Source organism: Schistocerca cancellata, chromosome 1 (assembly GCF_023864275.1).
Source record: "Schistocerca cancellata isolate TAMUIC-IGC-003103 chromosome 1, iqSchCanc2.1, whole genome shotgun sequence".
NCBI lineage: Eukaryota > Metazoa > Arthropoda > Insecta > Orthoptera > Acrididae > Schistocerca > Schistocerca cancellata.
The window spans coordinates 804230587-804250023 of record NC_064626.1 but is presented as its reverse complement, the minus strand read 5'-3'; the positions used below and the strand labels follow the sequence as shown (position 1 = coordinate 804250023).

General features: G+C 45.4%; 1 protein-coding gene across 1 annotated transcript in view; it reads right to left on the bottom strand.

Moving 5' to 3' along the window:
- LOC126187974 (myosin heavy chain kinase B) overlaps positions 1-2169 on the bottom strand; it is an 84117-nt gene extending 81948 nt beyond the window's left edge. The window contains exon 1 of the mRNA XM_049929364.1: positions 2024-2169. Within this exon, the coding sequence (XP_049785321.1) occupies positions 2024-2143 (120 nt within the window). The 5' untranslated portion in view covers positions 2144-2169. The remainder of the gene's footprint in view (positions 1-2023) is intronic.
- Positions 2170-19437: the final 17268 nt, after the last annotated feature.

The following is a 19437-nucleotide window of genomic DNA, read 5'->3' as shown; positions in this document are numbered from 1 at the left end:
TTGAAACATCGATGACCTCCTGAATGGCTGTTTTCAGCTCAGCAATGGTTTTGGGGTTATTGCTGTACACCTTGTCTTTAATACAGCTCCACGAAAAGGAGTCGCTTGTGTTCAGATCGGGAGAATATGGTGGCCAAACGAGGCCCATGCCAGTGGTCTCTGGGTACCCCATAGACAGAATGCGGTCCCCAAAGTGCTCCTCCAGGACATCAAACACTCTCCTGCTTCTATGGGGTCTTGCATGAACCACATCTTGTCGAAATGATGGTCACTGTGGATAACAGGGATGAAATCATCTTCCAAAACCTTCAGGCAACGTTCACTAGTCATCGTGCCATCAAGGAACATCGTATGGACTATTCAGTGACAGGACATTGCATACAACATAGTCACAAGTTGAGGGAGGAGGAGGAGGAGATTAGCGTTTAACGTCCCGTCGACAGCGAGGTGATTAGAGACGGAGCGCAAGCTCGGGTGAGGGAAGGATGGGGAAGGAAATCGGCCGTGCCCTTTCAAAGTAACCATCCCGGCATTAGCCTGAAGCGTGAAGCGATTTAGGGAAATCACGGAAAACCTAAATCAGGATGGCCGGAGACGGGATTGAACCGTCGTCCTCCCGAATGCGAGTCCAGTGTGCGTCACAAGTTGAGGGTGAAGAGACTTCTCGATCGAGAAATGCGTTTTCTCAGTCTTCCAAATGCGCCAATTTTGCTTATTGACGAACCCACCCAGATGAAACTGGGCTTCGTCGCTAAACCAAACCGTATATACCATACTAATTCCCGCCATGCCCCGCGGACAAACAGCGCAGTTTGAACGCCCTAACGCAAACCGTTAAGAAGTTATGAGGATTTTATTTCATATAGTTCCATAATTGTCACCCCTTAAAAAGAATTCAGCTAAAATGCCAAAAAAGCAGCGATTTATTTCCGCCTAGTTTGTTGACCACTTGGAGCTATCAGAAAGGCGTCATGAGGGGCGAATTTTGTGTAAAATCTACACATTCCTCTTGTTTCAATGTTTAAATTTGTTTCCTCTGCCAAAACATAGCGGATTTTACATAGTGTCACCTCACTAACATGTACAGCCGCAGTCTATTAAGTCTGTTAAGTGAGGAACTGAGGTAAAGTGAGGTCAATTGCTAACTAAAAAGTACATAATCGGTACAAAATAAACGTGTTACGTCTTCGCTTATGTTGTTCCAAAACCCATAGCATTTCTCGTTTCATCAGCTATCCATGGGCCTTATAAATTACATTCTTTCAACGAAAAAGTCTGTAGTTAGTAGAATAACAAGATATATAATGAAGTTTGCACAATAACCATGTGGCAAATTACTTTCCTCTTTGCATGCTATCATTTGCCAAAATCTCACTTAGCTCTCTCAAACCGTTTATGAAATATGAGGAATGTTATGAATATTTCATTCTGGCTTTATCGCTGGCACACGTCATCGCAGATGAGTGTGTTACGTCAGATCATTTTTCTTGATATTGGGGACAGATGGAGATCTCTACCCAGGTCTAACGAAACATTCAATACGTTAGCTGAATTTCATACGCAGTAACGTATTACTTAATACGCACGAAACCTAAAATCACAGCGACCCCTACTTTTCATTTGCTAACCTCTTCGAATTTCGTGCAGTGTCTTACTCTCATGCAAGTATCACAATAACTATGACCATTAACGAAATGATGAGGTCATCGTCATGAATCTGACATATAAAGCTACAAGTACGTCAGTAAAGAATATTTTTACCGAACACTTACTGTAAAATCGTTTTAGAAAGACTGCGGGGTGTGCGCCACGATTCTATCATTGCCGACTGCCCAAAAGGGGCAAACACTATTAGTCTCCCTTTCCGAACGAACGAATGAACTTGCACAGGGCTTCGTACGAAAACTGGTCACTGCGCACCGACCACAATATCCAGCGACGACTCTAGCTTTCTACTTAAGGGCGATCTGAACATTGATGCATAGGTAACCAATGTGCGTGAGCATCTTTGGGGATGGCGTACCTTGACCTTGCCATCGTCGCCGCCGCTGTAGAGCCTGCCGTTGCCGAAGATGATGGTGGAGACGTCGGTGAGGTGGCGGTCCTGCTCCGACACGGAGGCGGTGACGCTGATCCCGTGCATGCTGGCGGGGCACTGACGCGACCGCAGGGACGTTCGCCTATTTATAGGAGGGAGCCTCTAGGTCAGTGCCGGAGCACGCCCTGCGTGGGTTGCTGGCGGACCGAAATATCCCGGCGCGGTGAGGGGAGCGGCCCGCAGGCCTCTCCGGCGGCTTCTGGAGAACTCTCGGCCCTGTCAGTGGCTTCGGGAGGGGTCTAGCACCTCGAGGCGGCAGGCGTCTGGTTCAAGGTGCAGATCTGAAGATCTGATGGAGAGAGTATTGAAAACGGATTAACTGAGATGAACGTTAATAATCGAAGTCAAGTTGATCAGTTGAATTTGTTATAATTGTGTAACACAGAAAGCCCGATGGTCCACTCAGTCACACTGTGTACCTACCAATAATGACAGGTACTGCACGCCACAGCCCAGCACCGTCGATAATCGGAGAACTACATCTTGGACACTCCAGCTAACAGTTCTTGGTGTAGCCTTCAGACCGGAGATTTCTTAGATCCAGCGTACGACGCTAGTACACTCCTGGAAATTGAAATAAGAACACCGTGAATTCATTGTCCCAGGAAGGGGAAACTTTATTGACACATTCCTGGGGTCAGATACATCACATGATCACACTGACAGAACCACAGGCACATAGACACAGGCAACAGAGCATGCACAATGTCGGCACTAGTACAGTGTATATCCACCTTTCGCAGCAATGCAGGCTGCTATTCTCCCATGGAGACGATCGTAGAGATGCTGGATGTAGTCCTGTGGAACGGCTTGCCATGCCATTTCCACCTGGCGCCTCAGTTGGACCAGCGTTCGTGCTGGACGTGCAGACCGCGTGAGACGACGCTTCATCCAGTCCCAAACATGCACAATGGGGGACAGATCCGGAGATCTTGCTGGCCAGGGTAGTTGACTTACACCTTCTAGAGCACGTTGGGTGGCACGGGATACATGCGGACGTGCATTGTCCTGTTGGAACAGCAAGTTCCCTTGCCGGTCTCGGAATGGTAGAACGATGGGTTCGATGACGGTTTGGATGTACCGTGCACTATTCAGTGTCCCCTCGACGATCACCAGTGGTGTACGGCCAGTGTAGGAGATCGCTCCCCACACCATGATGCCGGGTGTTGGCCCTGTGTGCCTCGGTCGTATGCAGTCCTGATTGTGGCGCTCACCTGCACGGCGCCAAACACGCATACGACCATCATTGGCACCAAGGCAGAAGCGACTCTCATCGCTGAAGACGACACGTCTCCATTCGTCCCTCCATTCACGCCTGTCGCGACACCACTGGAGGCGGGCTGCACGATGTTGGGGCGTGAGCGGAAGACGGCCTAACGGTGTGCGGGACCGTAGCCCAGCTTCATGGAGACGGTTGCGAATGGTCCTCGCCGATACCCCAGGAGCAACAGTGTCCCTAATTTGCTGGGAAGTGGCGGTGCGGTCCCCTACGGCACTGCGTAGGATCCTACGGTCTTGGCGTGCATCCGTGCGTCGCTGCGGTCCGGTCTCAGGTCGACGGGCACGTGCACCTTCCGCCGACCACTGGCGACAACATCGATGTGCTGTGGAGACCTCACGCCCCACGTGTTGAGCAATTCGGCGGTACGTCCACCCGGCCTCCCGCATGCCCACTATACGCCCTCGCTCAAAGTCCGTCAACTGCACATACGGTTCACGTCCACGCTGTCGCGGCATGCTACCAGTGTTAAAGACTGCGATGGAGCTCCGTATGCCACGGCAAACTGGCTGACACTGACGGCGGCGGTGCACAAATGCTGCGCAGCTAGCGCCATTCGACGGCCAACACCGCGGTTCCTGGTGTGTCCGCTGTGCCGTGCGTGTGATCATTGCTTGTACAGCCCTCTCGCAGTGTCCGGAGCAAGTATGGTGGGTCTGACACACCGGTGTCAATGTGTTCTTTTTTCCATTTCCAGGAGTGTATATCCCGTGCATACCCCTTCATCTCTGAACACCTATTGCAGCCTAAATCTATTTGAACTTCTGTCTTCCTGCCCAGATGTTGCTGTACAACTTTGACCCCTCCCTCTCCACCCACTCTTCTTTGACGCGTCAGGATATGTCCTCTCACCGATTCCACATATTACTCAAGTTGTGTCATAAATTTCTTTTCCCCCAGTTCGATGCATGGCCTCCTCAATGGTTATTAGATCTAAAATTCTAATCTCGGGCATTCCTCTGCAGCAGCACATTCCAAAAGCTTATATTTCCTTATTGTGTGAACTGTTTATCGTCCACGTTTTACTTCCGTACACGGTTACACTCCAGACAAATATCTCCACAAGGACCTCATAACTAGCGCCCAATTAGCAGTAAGTGTCTACGGACGTAGTTCTTGTCTGGTGTCGTGGTTATACATTATATGCAAAGCTTTCCTTGTGAATCAGTTTATTACTGAAAACGGTATCAAAATGCCAAGTGTATTTCCAGTGATTAGCCTTCATATACACACAGAAAAACGTGGCAGGGGGCTTTTAATTTATACGAGATGTATGAGAAAAGTAATGAGACTGGCTTTTCAGCCAATAATATAGTCCCCTCAAAGTAGTTCCCTACCCCTGCTACAGTCCGGTGGAATCGTTGTTCAACTGATAGGGCCTTTAGCATGTCGGTCACATTCTTTTGAATGTTCTCCAGAGTCCCAAAATTAAGCGCTTTTGAGACATTTTTCAATTTCGGGAAAGGACTCAGATCAGGTGACTAGGGGGGTCGTGGAACAACAGGAATGCCTTTGATGCCAAACATTCCGTGACACAAGTGCCCGTGAGACATGTGGCGTTGTCTTGATGAAGCATCCACTTAGCTGTAATGTCCGGTCTCACTCGATTCACGTTTTTTTCCTAAGCCGTTCAAGGACATCTTTGTAAATGATTTGACTGACACTTTGCCATTTTTGTTAAACGTCGGTCTGATCTCAAAAGAGCAGGTGCGTGTTCTTCGAAGTATTCGTCAGTTTTTGAAGCTGAAGGTCTCCCTGAGCGAGGTTCATTTTCAACGTGTCCTCGGCCATCTGTAAATGATTTGTGCCAGCGAAAAACCTGTGTTCTTGATAAGGAATTTTCCACATAGGCCTGTTTCAATTTCTCAAAGGTCACACTCGCGGATTCCCTAAGTTAAACACAAAACTTAATGACATAACGTTGTTCTAAATTTCGCTGTTCTACTCTCGTGACACCCAACAAAAATACAAGTTGACTGACTGAGTTCTCAAAAATAACGTGATGGTTGTACGGACTTGAAACTCAGAATGAGCATTTGGAAGGGATGAACACACCGGTCTACACAAGTAGAACACAGCGTTCCCAAATCACTCGCAGCGTTGTCAGTCACACTACTTTTCTCACACACCTCGCAATAAGTGCATATGTTAACAGATTCCTCGTTTCAGAAATGCTTTTCCTGCCATTGACAGTCTGCATTTTACACACATCCAAAAAAGTTTTGCATTACCTTCGTTCCGAGAGTTCCGGAACCTGTACAGAAAATTGGAATAGAGATCAAAATAAACATCACTTCAGCTTTCTTTATTGCTCATGAAAACCTCACATTGCATGATGTACCACCATACAGCGAGACCTTCAGAGGGGATGGTCCAGATTGCTGTACAAACCGGTACCATTAATAACCAGTAGCACGTCCTCTTGTATTGATGCATGCCTGTATTCGTCGTGGCATACTATCCACAAGTTCATCAAGGCACTGTTGGTCCAGATTGTCCCACTTCTCAACGGCGATTCGGTGTAGATCAATTGGTTCAAATGGCTCTGAGCACTATGGGACTTAACATCTATGGTCATCAGTCCCCTAGAACTTAGAACTACTTAAACCTAACTAACCTAAGGACAGCACACAACACCCAGCCATCACGAGGCAGAGAAAATCCCTGACCCCGCCGGGAATCGAACCCGGGAACCCGGGCGTGGGAAGCGAGAACGCTACCGCATGACCACGAGATGCGGGCGGTGTAGATCCCTCACAGTGATTGGTGGGTCACGTCGTCCATAAACAGCCCTTTTCAATCTATCCCAGGCATGTTCGATAGGGTTCGTATCTGGAAAACATACTGGCTCCTCTAGTCGAGCGATGTCGTTATCCTGAAGGAAGTCATTCACAACATGTGCACGATGGGAGCGCGAATGGTCGTCCACGAAGACGAATGCCTGGCCAATATGCTGCCGATATGGTTACACTATGGGTTGGAGAATGGCATTCACGTATCGTTCAGCCGCTACGGTGACTTCCATGACCACCACCGGCGTAGGTCGGCCGCACATAATGCCACCTCAAAAGAGCAGGGAACCTCCACCTTTCTGTACTCGCTAGACAGTGTGTCTGAGGCGTTCATCCTGACCGGGTTGCCTCCAAACACGTCTCCGACGATTGTCTGGTTGAAGGCATATTCGACACTCGTCGGTGAAGAGAACGTGATGCCAGTCATGAGCAGTCCATTTGGCATGTTGTTGGGCCCATCTCTACCGCGCTGCATGGTGTCGTGGTTGCATGATGGACCTCGCCATTGACGTCGGGAGTGAAGTTGCGAATCATGCAACTTATTGTGCACAGTTTGAGTCGTAACAAGACGTCATGTGGCTGCACGGAAAGCATTATTCAACATGGTGCTGTCAGGGTTCCTCTGAGCCATAATCGGTAGGTAGCGGTCATCCACTGTAGTAGTAGCCCTTTGGCGGCCTGAGCGAGGCATGTCATCGACAGTTCCTGTCTCTCTGTATCTCCTCCATGTCCGAACAACATCGCTTTGGTTCACTCCGAGACGCATGGACACTTCCCTTGCTGAGAGCCCTTCCTGGCTCAAAGTAGCAATGCGGAAGTGATCGAACAGCGGTATTCACCGTCTAGGCGTTGTTGAACTACAGACAACACGAGCCGTGTACCTCCTTCCTGGTGGAATGACTGGAACTGATCGGCTGTCGGACTCCATCCGTCTAACAGTCGCTGCTCATGCATGGTTGTTTACATCTTTGGACGGGTTTAGGCCGGCCTAAGTGGCTGTGCGGTTCTAGGCGCTACAGTCTGGAACCGAGCGACCGCTACGGTCGCAGGTTCGAATCCAACCTCGGGCATGGATGTTTGTGATGTCCTTAGGTTAGTTAGGTTTAATTAGTTCTAAGTTCTAGGCGACTGATGACCTCAGAAGTTAAGTCCATAGTGCTCAGAGCCATTTGAACCATTTTACGGGTTTAGTGTTATCTCTGAATAGTCAAAGGGACTGTGTCTGTAATACCATATCCACAGTCAACGTCTATCTTCACGAGTTCTGGGAACCAGGGTGATGCAAAACTTTTTTTGATGTATTTCCTCTCTACTACTACCTTTAGTGTCTCATTTTCTAATCCGATTCTCTCAGTATCGTCTGATTTGACTAGACTGAATTCCATTACTCTTGTTCTCTTTGGTATGTTCATATTAGAATTTATTTTCAAGGCAATATCGATTTTGTTTAGCTGCCCTTCGAAGCCTTTTGCTGTCAGTGACCAAATTACAACTTCACTGACAAATCTCTAAGTTTTTATTTCTTCTCTCTGAACTTTAATTGCCTTTCTAAGTAACAGCGCATACCGAGTCAGTGCCGAAAGCCTTTTGAAGCAGGTACTATACAGGGTGTTACAAAAAGGTACGGCCAAACTTTCAGGAAACATTCCTCACACACAAATAAAGAAAAGATGTTATGTGGACATGTGTCCGGAAACGCTTAATTTCCATGTTAGAGCTCATTTTCGTTTCGTCAGCGTGTACTGTACTTCCTCGCTTCTCCGCCAGTTGGCCCCATTGAAGGAAGGTAATGTTGACTTCGGTGCTTGTGTTGACATGCGACTCATTGCTCTACAGTACTAGCATCAAGCACATCAGTAGGTACCATCAACAGGTTAGTGTTCATCACGAACGTGGTTTTGCAGTCAGTGCAATTTTTACAAATGCGGAGTTGGCAGATGCCCATTTGATGTATGGATTAGCACGGGCAATAGCCGTGGCGCGGTACGTTTTGTATCGAGTCAGATTTCCAAAACGAAGGTGTCCCGACAGGAAGACGTTCGAAGCAATTGATCGGCGTCTCAGGGACCACGGAACATTCCAGCCTATGACTCGCGACTGGGGAAGACCTAGAACGACGATGACACCTGCAATGGACGAGGCAATTCTTGTGCAGTTGACGATAACCCTAACGTCAGCGTCAGAGAAGTTGCTGCTGTACAAGGTAACGTTGACCACGTCACTGTATGGAGAGTGCTACGGGAGAACCTGTTGTTTCCGTACCATGTACAGCGTGTGCAGGCACTATCAGCAGCTGATTGGCCTCCACGGGTACACTTCTGCGAATGGTTCATCCAACAATGTGTCAATCCTCATTTCAGTGCAAATGTTCTCTTTACGGATGAGGCTTCATTCCAACGTGATCAAATTGTAAATCTTCACAATCAACATGTGTGGGCTGACGAGAGTCCGCACGCAGTTGTGCAATCACGTCATCAACACAGATTTTCTGTGAACGTTTGGGCAGGCATTTTTGGTGATGTCTTGATTGGGCCCCATGTTCTTCCACCTACGCTCAATGGAGCACGTTATCATGATTTCATACGGGATACTCTACCTGTGCTGCTAGAACATGTGCCTTTACAAGTACGACACAACATGTGGTTCATGCACGATGGAGCTCCTGCACATTTCAGTCGAAGTGTTCGTACGCTTCTCAACAACAGATTCGGTGACCGATGGATTGGTAGAGGCGGACCAATTCCATGGCCCCCACGCTCTCCTGACCTCAACCCTCTTGACTTTCATTTATGGGGGCATTTGAAAGCTCTTGTTTACGGAACCCGGGTAGCAAATGTAGAGCCTCTTCGTGCTCGTATTGTGGACGGCCGTGATACAATACGCCATTATCCAGGGCTGCATCAGAGCATCAGGGATTCCATGCGACGGAGAGTGGATGCATGTATCCTCGGTAACGGAGTACATTTTGAACGTTTCCTGTAACAAAGTGTTTGAAGTCACGCTGGTACGTTCTGTTGCTGTGTGTTTCCATTCCATGATTAATGTGATTTGAAGAGAAATAATAAAATGAACTCTAACATGGAAAGTAAGGGTTTCCGGGCGCATGTCCACATAACACATTTTCTTTCTTTGTGTGTGAGGAATTTTTAGTGAAAGTTTGGGCGTACCTTTTTGTAACACCCTGTATAGACGTCAAGCGAAAGTTGTACAAATATACTGGAGTATGGGGCACCTGGCGATCTTGAGAAATGAGCAGTGTGACGCGGCACAAAGGGATGAGTGCCAAGAAAACAATGTGTCGCCCTGTGCTGTCGTCTTGAGTCCTATTACCTTGTTATTGTGGTGAAGAACCGTCTATGAGTGGGATAATGTGTGGCTCGAAATACAAAATGAGAAATAAAGAGCGATGAAATCTACAGTTCTGCAATGGATAACATCGTTCCAGTACACAGATGGAAAGACGTGGCTTTGAAAGGATAGACCTGGTTGACGTTCGGTTTTGGAACCGATATTCGTTTTTTAATAAGAAACAAATTAGAAGTTTGACTTTAGACCTTTATTCAACATCCGTAAGAGTGAAGTATGTGTTTTTAAGTAAATTTTGCACCCAGGAGACACTACACGACATCGACGAAGGCCTTTGCGAATGCGAGGAAAGTTTACAAGAGATCTGAAAGCCATAACTTTCAACCTAAAACAAAATTACAAAACCTGCTTTGAAACAGATGATATTGTCTAATGTAGTACATAGGGATATTTTTAAAAAAATGGATTCTAACAAAATGACGACACTCTGAAACAATAGTCAACTTTTTCGAGAAAAAGATGTTATAAAAATGTGAAAAAAAGAATCGAAAGTAAAATAAATCGAAAAAATCTACTACAGAAGAAAAAGCGCCAAGGTTACAATACAGTATAAGGTAACTGCATGTATATTTCGTGGGTTATAGCTACCACCAAATTGAATTTATTTTTGAAAAAACAAGCTTTCAAGGTTTCAACTTGTGTTTTTTAATATTGAAATTGAACAAATCTTTAATCGGCTATATCAGCACCGTACAGTTAGCCTTTCTTTCACCGATATAGGAATACTCTCTTTTTGACGAAATGATATGGATTAACTGGCCTCCGCTTACCAATCGAAGCGTTTTTTGCACGATTGCGATAACGTTTGAACTTTTTCTATCCTTATAGATACGTTAGTTTGACATTCTCAAGCATTCACATTTTACTTCCCATAAAAAACAAACGAAGTGACAAGTTAAGAAAACGCGAGACAAGCATGAGGGTTCAGACTGTATACCATACTCAAATCACGTCACAAAGAGAAATCTTGTTGAGGATAGTATTTTGGTTGATATTTATGCCCTCTGTGATACTATCAGAAATTAACAGGACCCCCATTCTGCCAGTAACTATTATGGTATTACATTGGTTGCATTCGAGAGCTCGATGAGCCACACTCTCCTGCAGTAAATCACGATTTTAACATTATCTTAGCATTTCATACGCTGAGCTGACAAAAGGCAGGGGATACCTCCTAATATCGTGTGGAACCTCATTTTTCCCGGCGTAGTGCAGAAACTCGATGTGGCATGGACTCAACACGTCCTTGAAAGACAACTGCAGAGATACTGAGCCATGCAGCCTCTGTTGCCGTCCACAATTGAGAAACTGTTTACGTTGCATGCTGCTGTGCGTGAACTGACCTCTCGATGAAGTCCAGTATAACTTCGATGGGATTCATGTCGGGCGATCCGTGTACCCTAATCATTCTGTCGAACTGTTCAGAATGTCCTTCAAACCAATCGCGAACAACTGTGACTGGTGACATGGCTTATTGCAATCCATAAAAGATCCATCATTGTTAGGGAACATAAAGTAGACGAATAGCTGCAAATGGTCTCCTGGTAGCCGATCATAACCATTTCCAGTCAATGTTCGGTTCAGTTGCACCAAAGGACACAGTCCATTCCATGTAAACACTGTTCACACCATTATGGAGTCGCCACGAGCTTGCACAGTGACTTGTTGACAACTTGGGTCTTGGCCTTGTGGATTCCGCGCCACAGTCGAGGACCAGGGACCGGTTTTCCAGTCGTCTAGGGTCCATCCGATATGATTACGAGCCCTGGAGAGGCGGTGCACGCGTCATCGTGCTGTTAGTAAAGGCACTCGCGTCGGTCGCCTGTTGCCGTAGCCCATTGACGTCAAGTTATGCAGTACTGTCCTAACGGTTACGTTTGTCGTACGTCTCACATTGATTTCTGCGACTACTTTATGCAGCGTTGCTTGTCTGTTAGCACTGACAACTCTACGCAAACGCCGCTGCTCTCAGTCGTTAAGTTAAGGCCGTCGGCCTTCGGGTTGTTCGTGGTCAGAGCTAACGCCCAAAATTTGGTATTCTCTGCACAAGTTTGGCACTGTGTATCTTACAATATTGAATTACCTAAGGATTTCCGAAATGGAATGTTCTATGCGTCTAGCTACAACTGACATTCCGCGTTGATAGTCTGTTAATTCCCGTCGTGCGGCCATAATCACGTCGGACACATTATCACATGAATGATCCGAGTACAAATGGCTGCTCCAGAGTGCACTACCGTTTCATACCTTGTGCACGCTATATTAGCACCATTTGCATTCATGCACATCGCTTTCCCGTGACTTTTATCACCGTATGAATGAATCTTAAGAACAGACTCTCTAAGGAACACTTTAAACCAATAAAGTATTTCCACCCTGATCTACCCCCTTAGCACTATTGAGAAGCGGGCGTTATCCTCCGACAAACAGGCCCTTCCCTCCTCTGGCGGCATGAGCCGCCAGTGCGCAGAATCTGTATGGTTCCAGTGTCGGTGTGCAACATCTTCCTTAATTATATCTTATTTACTGACAAGACGACAATAATTTTGCTTGATAACGATTTTTCCACTGTTTTATTAACAATGAAACGAGTATGGAAATTGTTTCAAGATTTTGTTTGTTATAAAATTGTTGAGGCTTTCGTGGCCTGTTGTTGACACATTGCTTGTTGGCTTCTGTCTTGGGTTCTTGGCCCGACGATTGTTGGACGATTTTTCTGATGATTCGCCAGTATGAGTGGGTGGCATTGTCGAAGGTTCGCTCTTCTTCGCTTTTGGCGGACTGTCCTCTTCTCGTATGTGGGCCACACGGGATTAGCCGAGCGGTCTAAGGGCGCTGCAGTCATGGACTGTGCGGCTGGTTCCGGCGGAGGTTCGATTCCTCCCTCGGGCATGGGTGTGTGTGATTGTCCTTAGGATAATTTAGGTTAAGTAGTGTGTAAGGTTTGGGACTGATGACCTTAGCAGTTAAGTCTCATAAGACTTCACAAACATTTGAAACATTTGGAGGAGGTAAACAAAAAGTAAACCTGCATTGTCAGTGCAGCTGGCTACAGCATGCAGGCTCTCTGACGTGGACGAGACTTGTGCACTCCGTCCACTCTGACAGCGTGTCTCGGAGGATCATTTGAGATTAGACTGCCCACATTTATCGAGACTTATGTTACTTTACCTATACGGAAATGTTTTTTCTTTTTCCATTCATTCGTAGTTTACGGCAAAGACTGAAACCCGGTATGCCCACAGCAATCAAGCCTATGAAGCTAGTGAGAAGAAATGAAGAACATTAACTTTCTTATGTTTGTAAAAACTCCTGTCGGATGTTTCATCGATTATGTACAGTCCGTCTTTTCTCGTCCATGGTAGAGAGAGGACGTGATTTATGTTTAGTTCAATAATAATGTGAAATACGTTAATTCTTATGGTTATAAGTCCATTTCACTTAATAGTTCCTTATTTCACCTGATTTATATATCTGCGCTGCCGGTACCTGTAATATTTCGGAGAAGCAAGAAATTTAAACAGAGCAAGTTCGACGCCGTAACATTGTCTTCAAGGAAGAAGAGGTAAATAACTTCAAGGCTAATATTATGTGTTACACTTTTTCTGTGTATACAAAAAATCGTAAGCCTAACGTCTGGGGTGTGCGTCCCTGTGCCTAAATTAGCTGAGACACACACTCCCGAGCGAACTCATACGGTTGCACCTCTTGTGCGGTAGCAAATTACCATCGTAATTATTATTCTAAAAATTATTAATCAATCAGTAGAAATGGCGACCGTTCCCTGGACGGTGCCAGATAAAATAGACAGGTCTAATAATTAAATGATACAAAACATGTTGCGGAACATTCTATTGTACTCATTTTTTTATTTACTTTGTTTCATGATTGGAGTACTGCCGAGTGAGAACCAAGGTTGTAAACCACAAGGTATGCATAAATTACAAATGGTTAACCGGAGGAATTGTACCAACAACATTTAAATCATCTATCAAGTAGGAAAAAACTCCAACTTATATCTCGCATGACTGCACTTGTGAACGCCCCGATTAAAAGTAGTACCAGAACCTTACCCCATCCAGTCATAAATTTGAAGCTTTTTTAAAAAAGCAATAGTGATTTGGGTCAAAATTATTTTGATTTTTTGGAGCGAATGTGGATATAACGGCAACAATGAGCTGCAATACTGGCGTAGAATATATCACGTACTAACCTGGAAAATACTCACAATCAGTTTTAAGATTAAAATTCGCCACAATGGGTGCCAAGACAAATGACAGAGACACCGAAAATGTCGATCATATCGACAGCTGCCGGGAATATTACACAAATTCGGTTTGTGCTGATGACAATAAAGTCTTACCTCATGACGCTACCACGCTGACGCTAGACGAGACTAGTTCCCACATCTCACCGAGAGCATTTTCTCCCTTGAAGCCATTGAAAGACGCTCTAGTGCGGATTCAGTTCTCCATGTCACGAGAACTTGTTTCAAATGTGATGGAACAAGACGCGGTGGGTATCAATGTCGCCTGCCCGGCCATATACGGGAAAACCTGATCACAACACCTGCAAACGATATATACAATTTTTTATCCGTAGTCGATTCGATTGAACTAATGTGTGAAGAGGAGTCGTCGCAACCACAGAACATTAATATTCAGTGTGCGTCTCCAAGAAATAGCGAACAGAAGAATGGAAACGGTGGCAATAACCTCGCCTCGTGAAACTACAATAATACAAGAAATAATTATGGTAACGGGGGAAACCAAAAGTACAAACGAGGTTTCAAAGGTAATCACAAATAGAATTGCAATAGACCTGCTAACGCTGAACAGAGGGGCTGTGGCCAACAAGTTCACAATGCAACCCCAGCAGGTTGTTACTTGAAGAAAAAGTTTCCAGGCTTTGATTAATCTGCAGGAAAAGCCTGAACAGAGGGAAAAGTCGTACGACAAAAGATCAGGGCGCACTGTAAAGATTCAAGTAGGACAAGAGATACTTCTACGAACGCACCTCTAAACCTACGAAATATGGGATGCTCAATCGTAAATAGCAGCTTTTGTATACTGGGCCATTTGCGGTTACCAAAATCCCATATCCAGGAGCATAAAGATTAGCTTACCCTAGTAGTGGGAAGGGCAAGGGACTTTATTCACACAAGGATGTAAGAGAATTTGTACACAAAAAGATTGCAGAAAGGTCAAACAACACCCTTGAAGTACTGTACATGAACAAATGAAATATTTCAATGTAATAGGTATATAACCATCGTTCTCTTAGTTTTAGGAGAAAATTTTCATTTTATTTATATTTTTTAAATGGAATCAAGGCAAGTTATACTATTTTAATGTCAAAAGGTAATATGAAGCCTGAAAATGAAACATGATTACACTGGTGTCTATTCCTTTCACAATATGTGCATTTTCCAAATACAATTTGATAATGCACTTCAAATATGAACGAGTGAAATGGCATTAAAAGAGGGAGAGGACATGTAGATGAAGTAGGATAGGTCAGCAACCTCAGCACATGCGCAGAAATAGTTATGTCCAACACACAGCCTAGCGCGCCGAATGCAATGCAAGGTTGGCATCTAACCCCCAAAGAAGCTACACCGAAGAGCCAAAGACACTGGTACACCTGCGTAATATCGTGTATGACCCCCGCGAGCTCACAGAAGTGTCGCAGCACGACGTGGCATGAACTAGACTGATGTCTAAAGTTGAACTGGAGGGAACTGACACCATGAATCCTGCAGGGCTGTCCATAAATCCGTAAGAGTACGAGGGGGTGGATGTCTCTTCTTTGCAGCACCTTGTAAGGCATCCCAGGTAGCACAATAATGTTCATGTCTGGGAAGTCTGGGGGCCAATGAAAGTGTTTAAACTACGAAGAGTGTTCTTGGAGCCACTCTCTTGTAGTTCTGGACGTGTGGAGTATCGCGTTATCCTGCTGGAATTGCCCAAGTCCGTCGGAGTGCACAATGAACATGAATGGATGCAGGTGGTCAGACACGATGCTTACGTACGTGTCACCTGTCAGAATCGTATCTAGATGTATCACGGGTCCCATGTCACTCCAACTGCCCATGCCCCTCACTATTGCAGAGCCTCCACCAGTTTGAACAGTCCCCTGCTGACATGCATGGTCCATGGATTCATCAGATTGCAATGTGAAACGAGACTCGTCCGCCCAAGCAATATGCTTTCAGTCATTAACAGTCCAGTGTCGGTGTTGACGGGCCCAGGCGAGGTGTAAAGCTTTGTGTCGTGCAGTCATCAAGGGTTCACGAGTGGGCCTTCGGCTCCGAAAGCCCATATCAATGATGTTTCGGGAATGGTTCGCACGCTGACACTTGTTAATGGCCCAACACTGAAATATGCGGCAGTTCGCGGAAGGGTTGCACTCCTGTCACCCTGAACAATTCTCTTCAGTCTTCGTTCGTCCCGTTTTTGAAGGATCTATTTCCGGCTCCAGCGATGTCGAAGATTTCATGTTTTACCAGATTTCTGATATTCACGGTACACTTGTGAAATGGTAGTACGGGAAAATCCCCACTTCATCGCTACCTCGGAGATGCAGTGTCCCATCGCTCGTGCGCCGACTGTTACACTACGTTCAAACTCAATTAAATCTTGATAACCTGCCATTGTAGCAGCAGTATCCGATCTAACAACTATGCCAGACACTTGTATTATACAGGCGTTGCCGGTCGTAGCGCCGTATTCTGCCTATTTACATATTTCTTTATTTGAATACGCAAGCCATACCAGTTTCTTTGGCGCTTTAGTGTATGTATATAAATATGTATATGAATGTGACAGTGGAATGAATGTGTGTATATGACGAGATTACAGTACGTAGAATATTGTTAAATAAAATTTCGGTCTAGTAGTGCCGACCGTTGTGGCCGAGCGGTTCCAGGCGCTTCAGTCCGGAACCGCGTGACCGCTACGGTCGCAGGTTCGAATCCTGCCTCGAGCCTGGATGTGTATGGTGTCCTTACGTTTGTTAGGTTTAAGTAGTTCTAAATTCTAGGGGACTGATGACCTCAGATGTTTAGTCCCATAGTGCTCAGAGCCATTTGAACCACTTTTTGGTCTAGTATTGCCAAGGCAAACAGGGGTCGTATCGGATATCAGAAAGCGGAAGCTACTGATATGAGCACCAAGTACGAGTCTCAGGATGCATGTACACGTGATCACGACTTACGTGAACGTTCTTCTACAATATTTTCTCGGCTCAGTCTTCCTAGTGACATATTTAATTATTTGTATACACAAGAGTGGTATCCTGAAGATATTGATATAAGTTAGGTGCACTGATTTAAACACTCTATAGGTTCTTTCAAATAAGTTTTTGGTAATTTGTGCCGGCCACTGTGGCCGAGCGGTTCCATGCGCTTCAGTCCGGAACCGCGCTGCTGCTACGGTCGCAGGTTCGAATCCTGCCTCGGGCATGGATGTGTGTGATGTCCTGAGGTTAGTTAGGTTTAAGTAGTTCTAAGTCTAGGGGACTGATGACCTCAGATGTTAAGTCCCATAGTTCTTAGAGCCATTTAGACCATTTGGAAATTTGTGGTAAGTACTATGGGATCAAACTGCTGAGTTAATCGGTCCATAAGCTGACACACTACTTAACCTAACTTACACTAAGAACAACACACACACAACCATGCCCGAGGGAGGACTGGAACCTCCGACGGGAGGAGTCACGTGAACCGTGACAAGACGCCTTAGACAGCGCGGCTACCTCACGCGGCTCAAATAAGTATTATTGATAACGTATGACAGTATACTGTCAGGTGTCTGCAATCGGTCCAGCAAACATTAAGTAAGTAGTTTCATAAAGATACAAATAAGTGTGCACAAAGAGTTTACTCAGTAATTCTATTGTGTGTGGACGATGGATTTCAGCAGCTGAAAAAAAAGCAACAATGGGTCCGCGGACTCTAACTTTGAACATGCTCTTTGTCGTGTCATGGACTTGGAAAATTAAACATTCCGAATATGTAAATAAAATTGTAAAACAAGAGTAAGCTGGCACGTCTATGGTATACATTAAAATAAGATCGGCCATCAATAAAGGTACTTTAAACCCGGTTAGGCTAAAGATACAATGTAAGTTATAACTGAAAATAAATTTTTGTACCTTGTGATGTAGAAAGGGCATCACTACTGTATACATTCGTCCAATAATCGTGGACCACGCTGGTATACAGTGGGGGCCAATTGTATTCAGACTTATGCTGGTTTGACTACATGGCTACATGTTTAATTTTTTCCATTCATTCGCATAAGTCGGTTACGTCAAAGATTAAAATGCGATATGCCCACAGCAATCAAGTCCGTGAAGCTAGCGAGAAAAAAAATAAGAACATTAATTTTCTTATGTTGCAGATTATTTGTTTATACGAAAAATCATAAGTCCGACTGTCTGGAGTGTGCGTCGCTATGCGTACATTAGCTGAGACACACCCTTCCGAACGAACTCACTATTGTTGCGTCTCTTGTGCGGCGCCAGCAAATTTTCATCGTAATTATTATTCTTAAAATTATTAATTAATCAGTCGACGCGCTTTGTCACTATAGAGCAAGAAGAGCTTTGAGCAATGGGAGTTGTACACTGGAGAGATGTCAATCGAACGTTGAAGAACTGCGTCGTATTGGTCGCCGGCAGCCAGCACCACCATATGACGACCCTCACCTTGAAATTATGACCCGTAGTTCCCCCCTGGAGAATGCGTCGGAACTGTTGTCTTCTTTTTTTTGGAGGCAACTAGGAGGGATATGACGACACAGTCCCACGCGACCAATATGGCCCCTAGGTGTCCATTTCGGACAGGAATACACCTCTCATCAACGTTGCTCCCGAAGTAAGTGGACAGGGGAATACCTGGAATGGAACATGGATCTTAACCGAAGAGTGTAGGATTTGGTTAAAATGGCTCTGAGCACTATGGGACTTAACTTCTGAGGTCATCAGTCCCCTAGAACTTATAACCACTTAAACCTAACTAACCTAAGGACATCACACAGCCGGCCGGTGTGACCGTGCGGTTAAAGGCGCTTCAGTCTGGAACCGCGTGACCGCTACGGACACAGGTTCGAATCCTGCCTCGGGCATGGATGTGTGTGATGTCCTTAGGTTAGTTAGGTTTAAGTAGTTTTAAGTTCTAGGGGACTGATGACCACAGATGTTAAGTCCCATAGTATTCAGAGCCATTTGAACCTTTTTGACATCACACACATCCATGCCTGAAGCAGGATTCGAAGCTGCGACTGTAGCAGCAGCGCGGTTCCGGAATGAAGCGCCTAGAACCGCTTGGCCACAGCGGCCGGCCCTTCCCCAAATGAAGACCTATGATTGGTACCAGTAGACTTCTCTTGGCCAGGAATGCCGTTTTTACCACTTCTAGTTTGCTTTTTATGTCTCCCTTGCTCCGTCCGTCATAGGTTTATTTGCAGCCCAGGTAGCAGGATTCCTTAACTTCATTTATTTCTGATGTAAAGTGTCTCGCTGTTCTCATTTCTGTTACTTGTCATTACTTTCGTCTTTCTTCGATTTATTCCGAGTCGATATACTGGACTCATGAGACCAATCCATTCAACAGATCCTGTAATTCCTTTTGACTTCCACTGAGGATAGCAATGTCATCAGCGAATCTTACCACTAACATCATTTCACCTCGAATTTTAATCCTGCTCTTGGTCCTTTCTTTTATATCCATCACTGCTTCTTCGATATACAGATTGAACAGCAGGGGCCAACGACTACATCCAAGTCTGAGCACTTCGTTTTTGGTCCTGCCGTCTTATTGTTCGCTCTTGGTTCTTGTGCATATCACATATTACCCGTCTCTCCCCGTAGCTTATACCTATTTTCTCAGAATTTCAAAC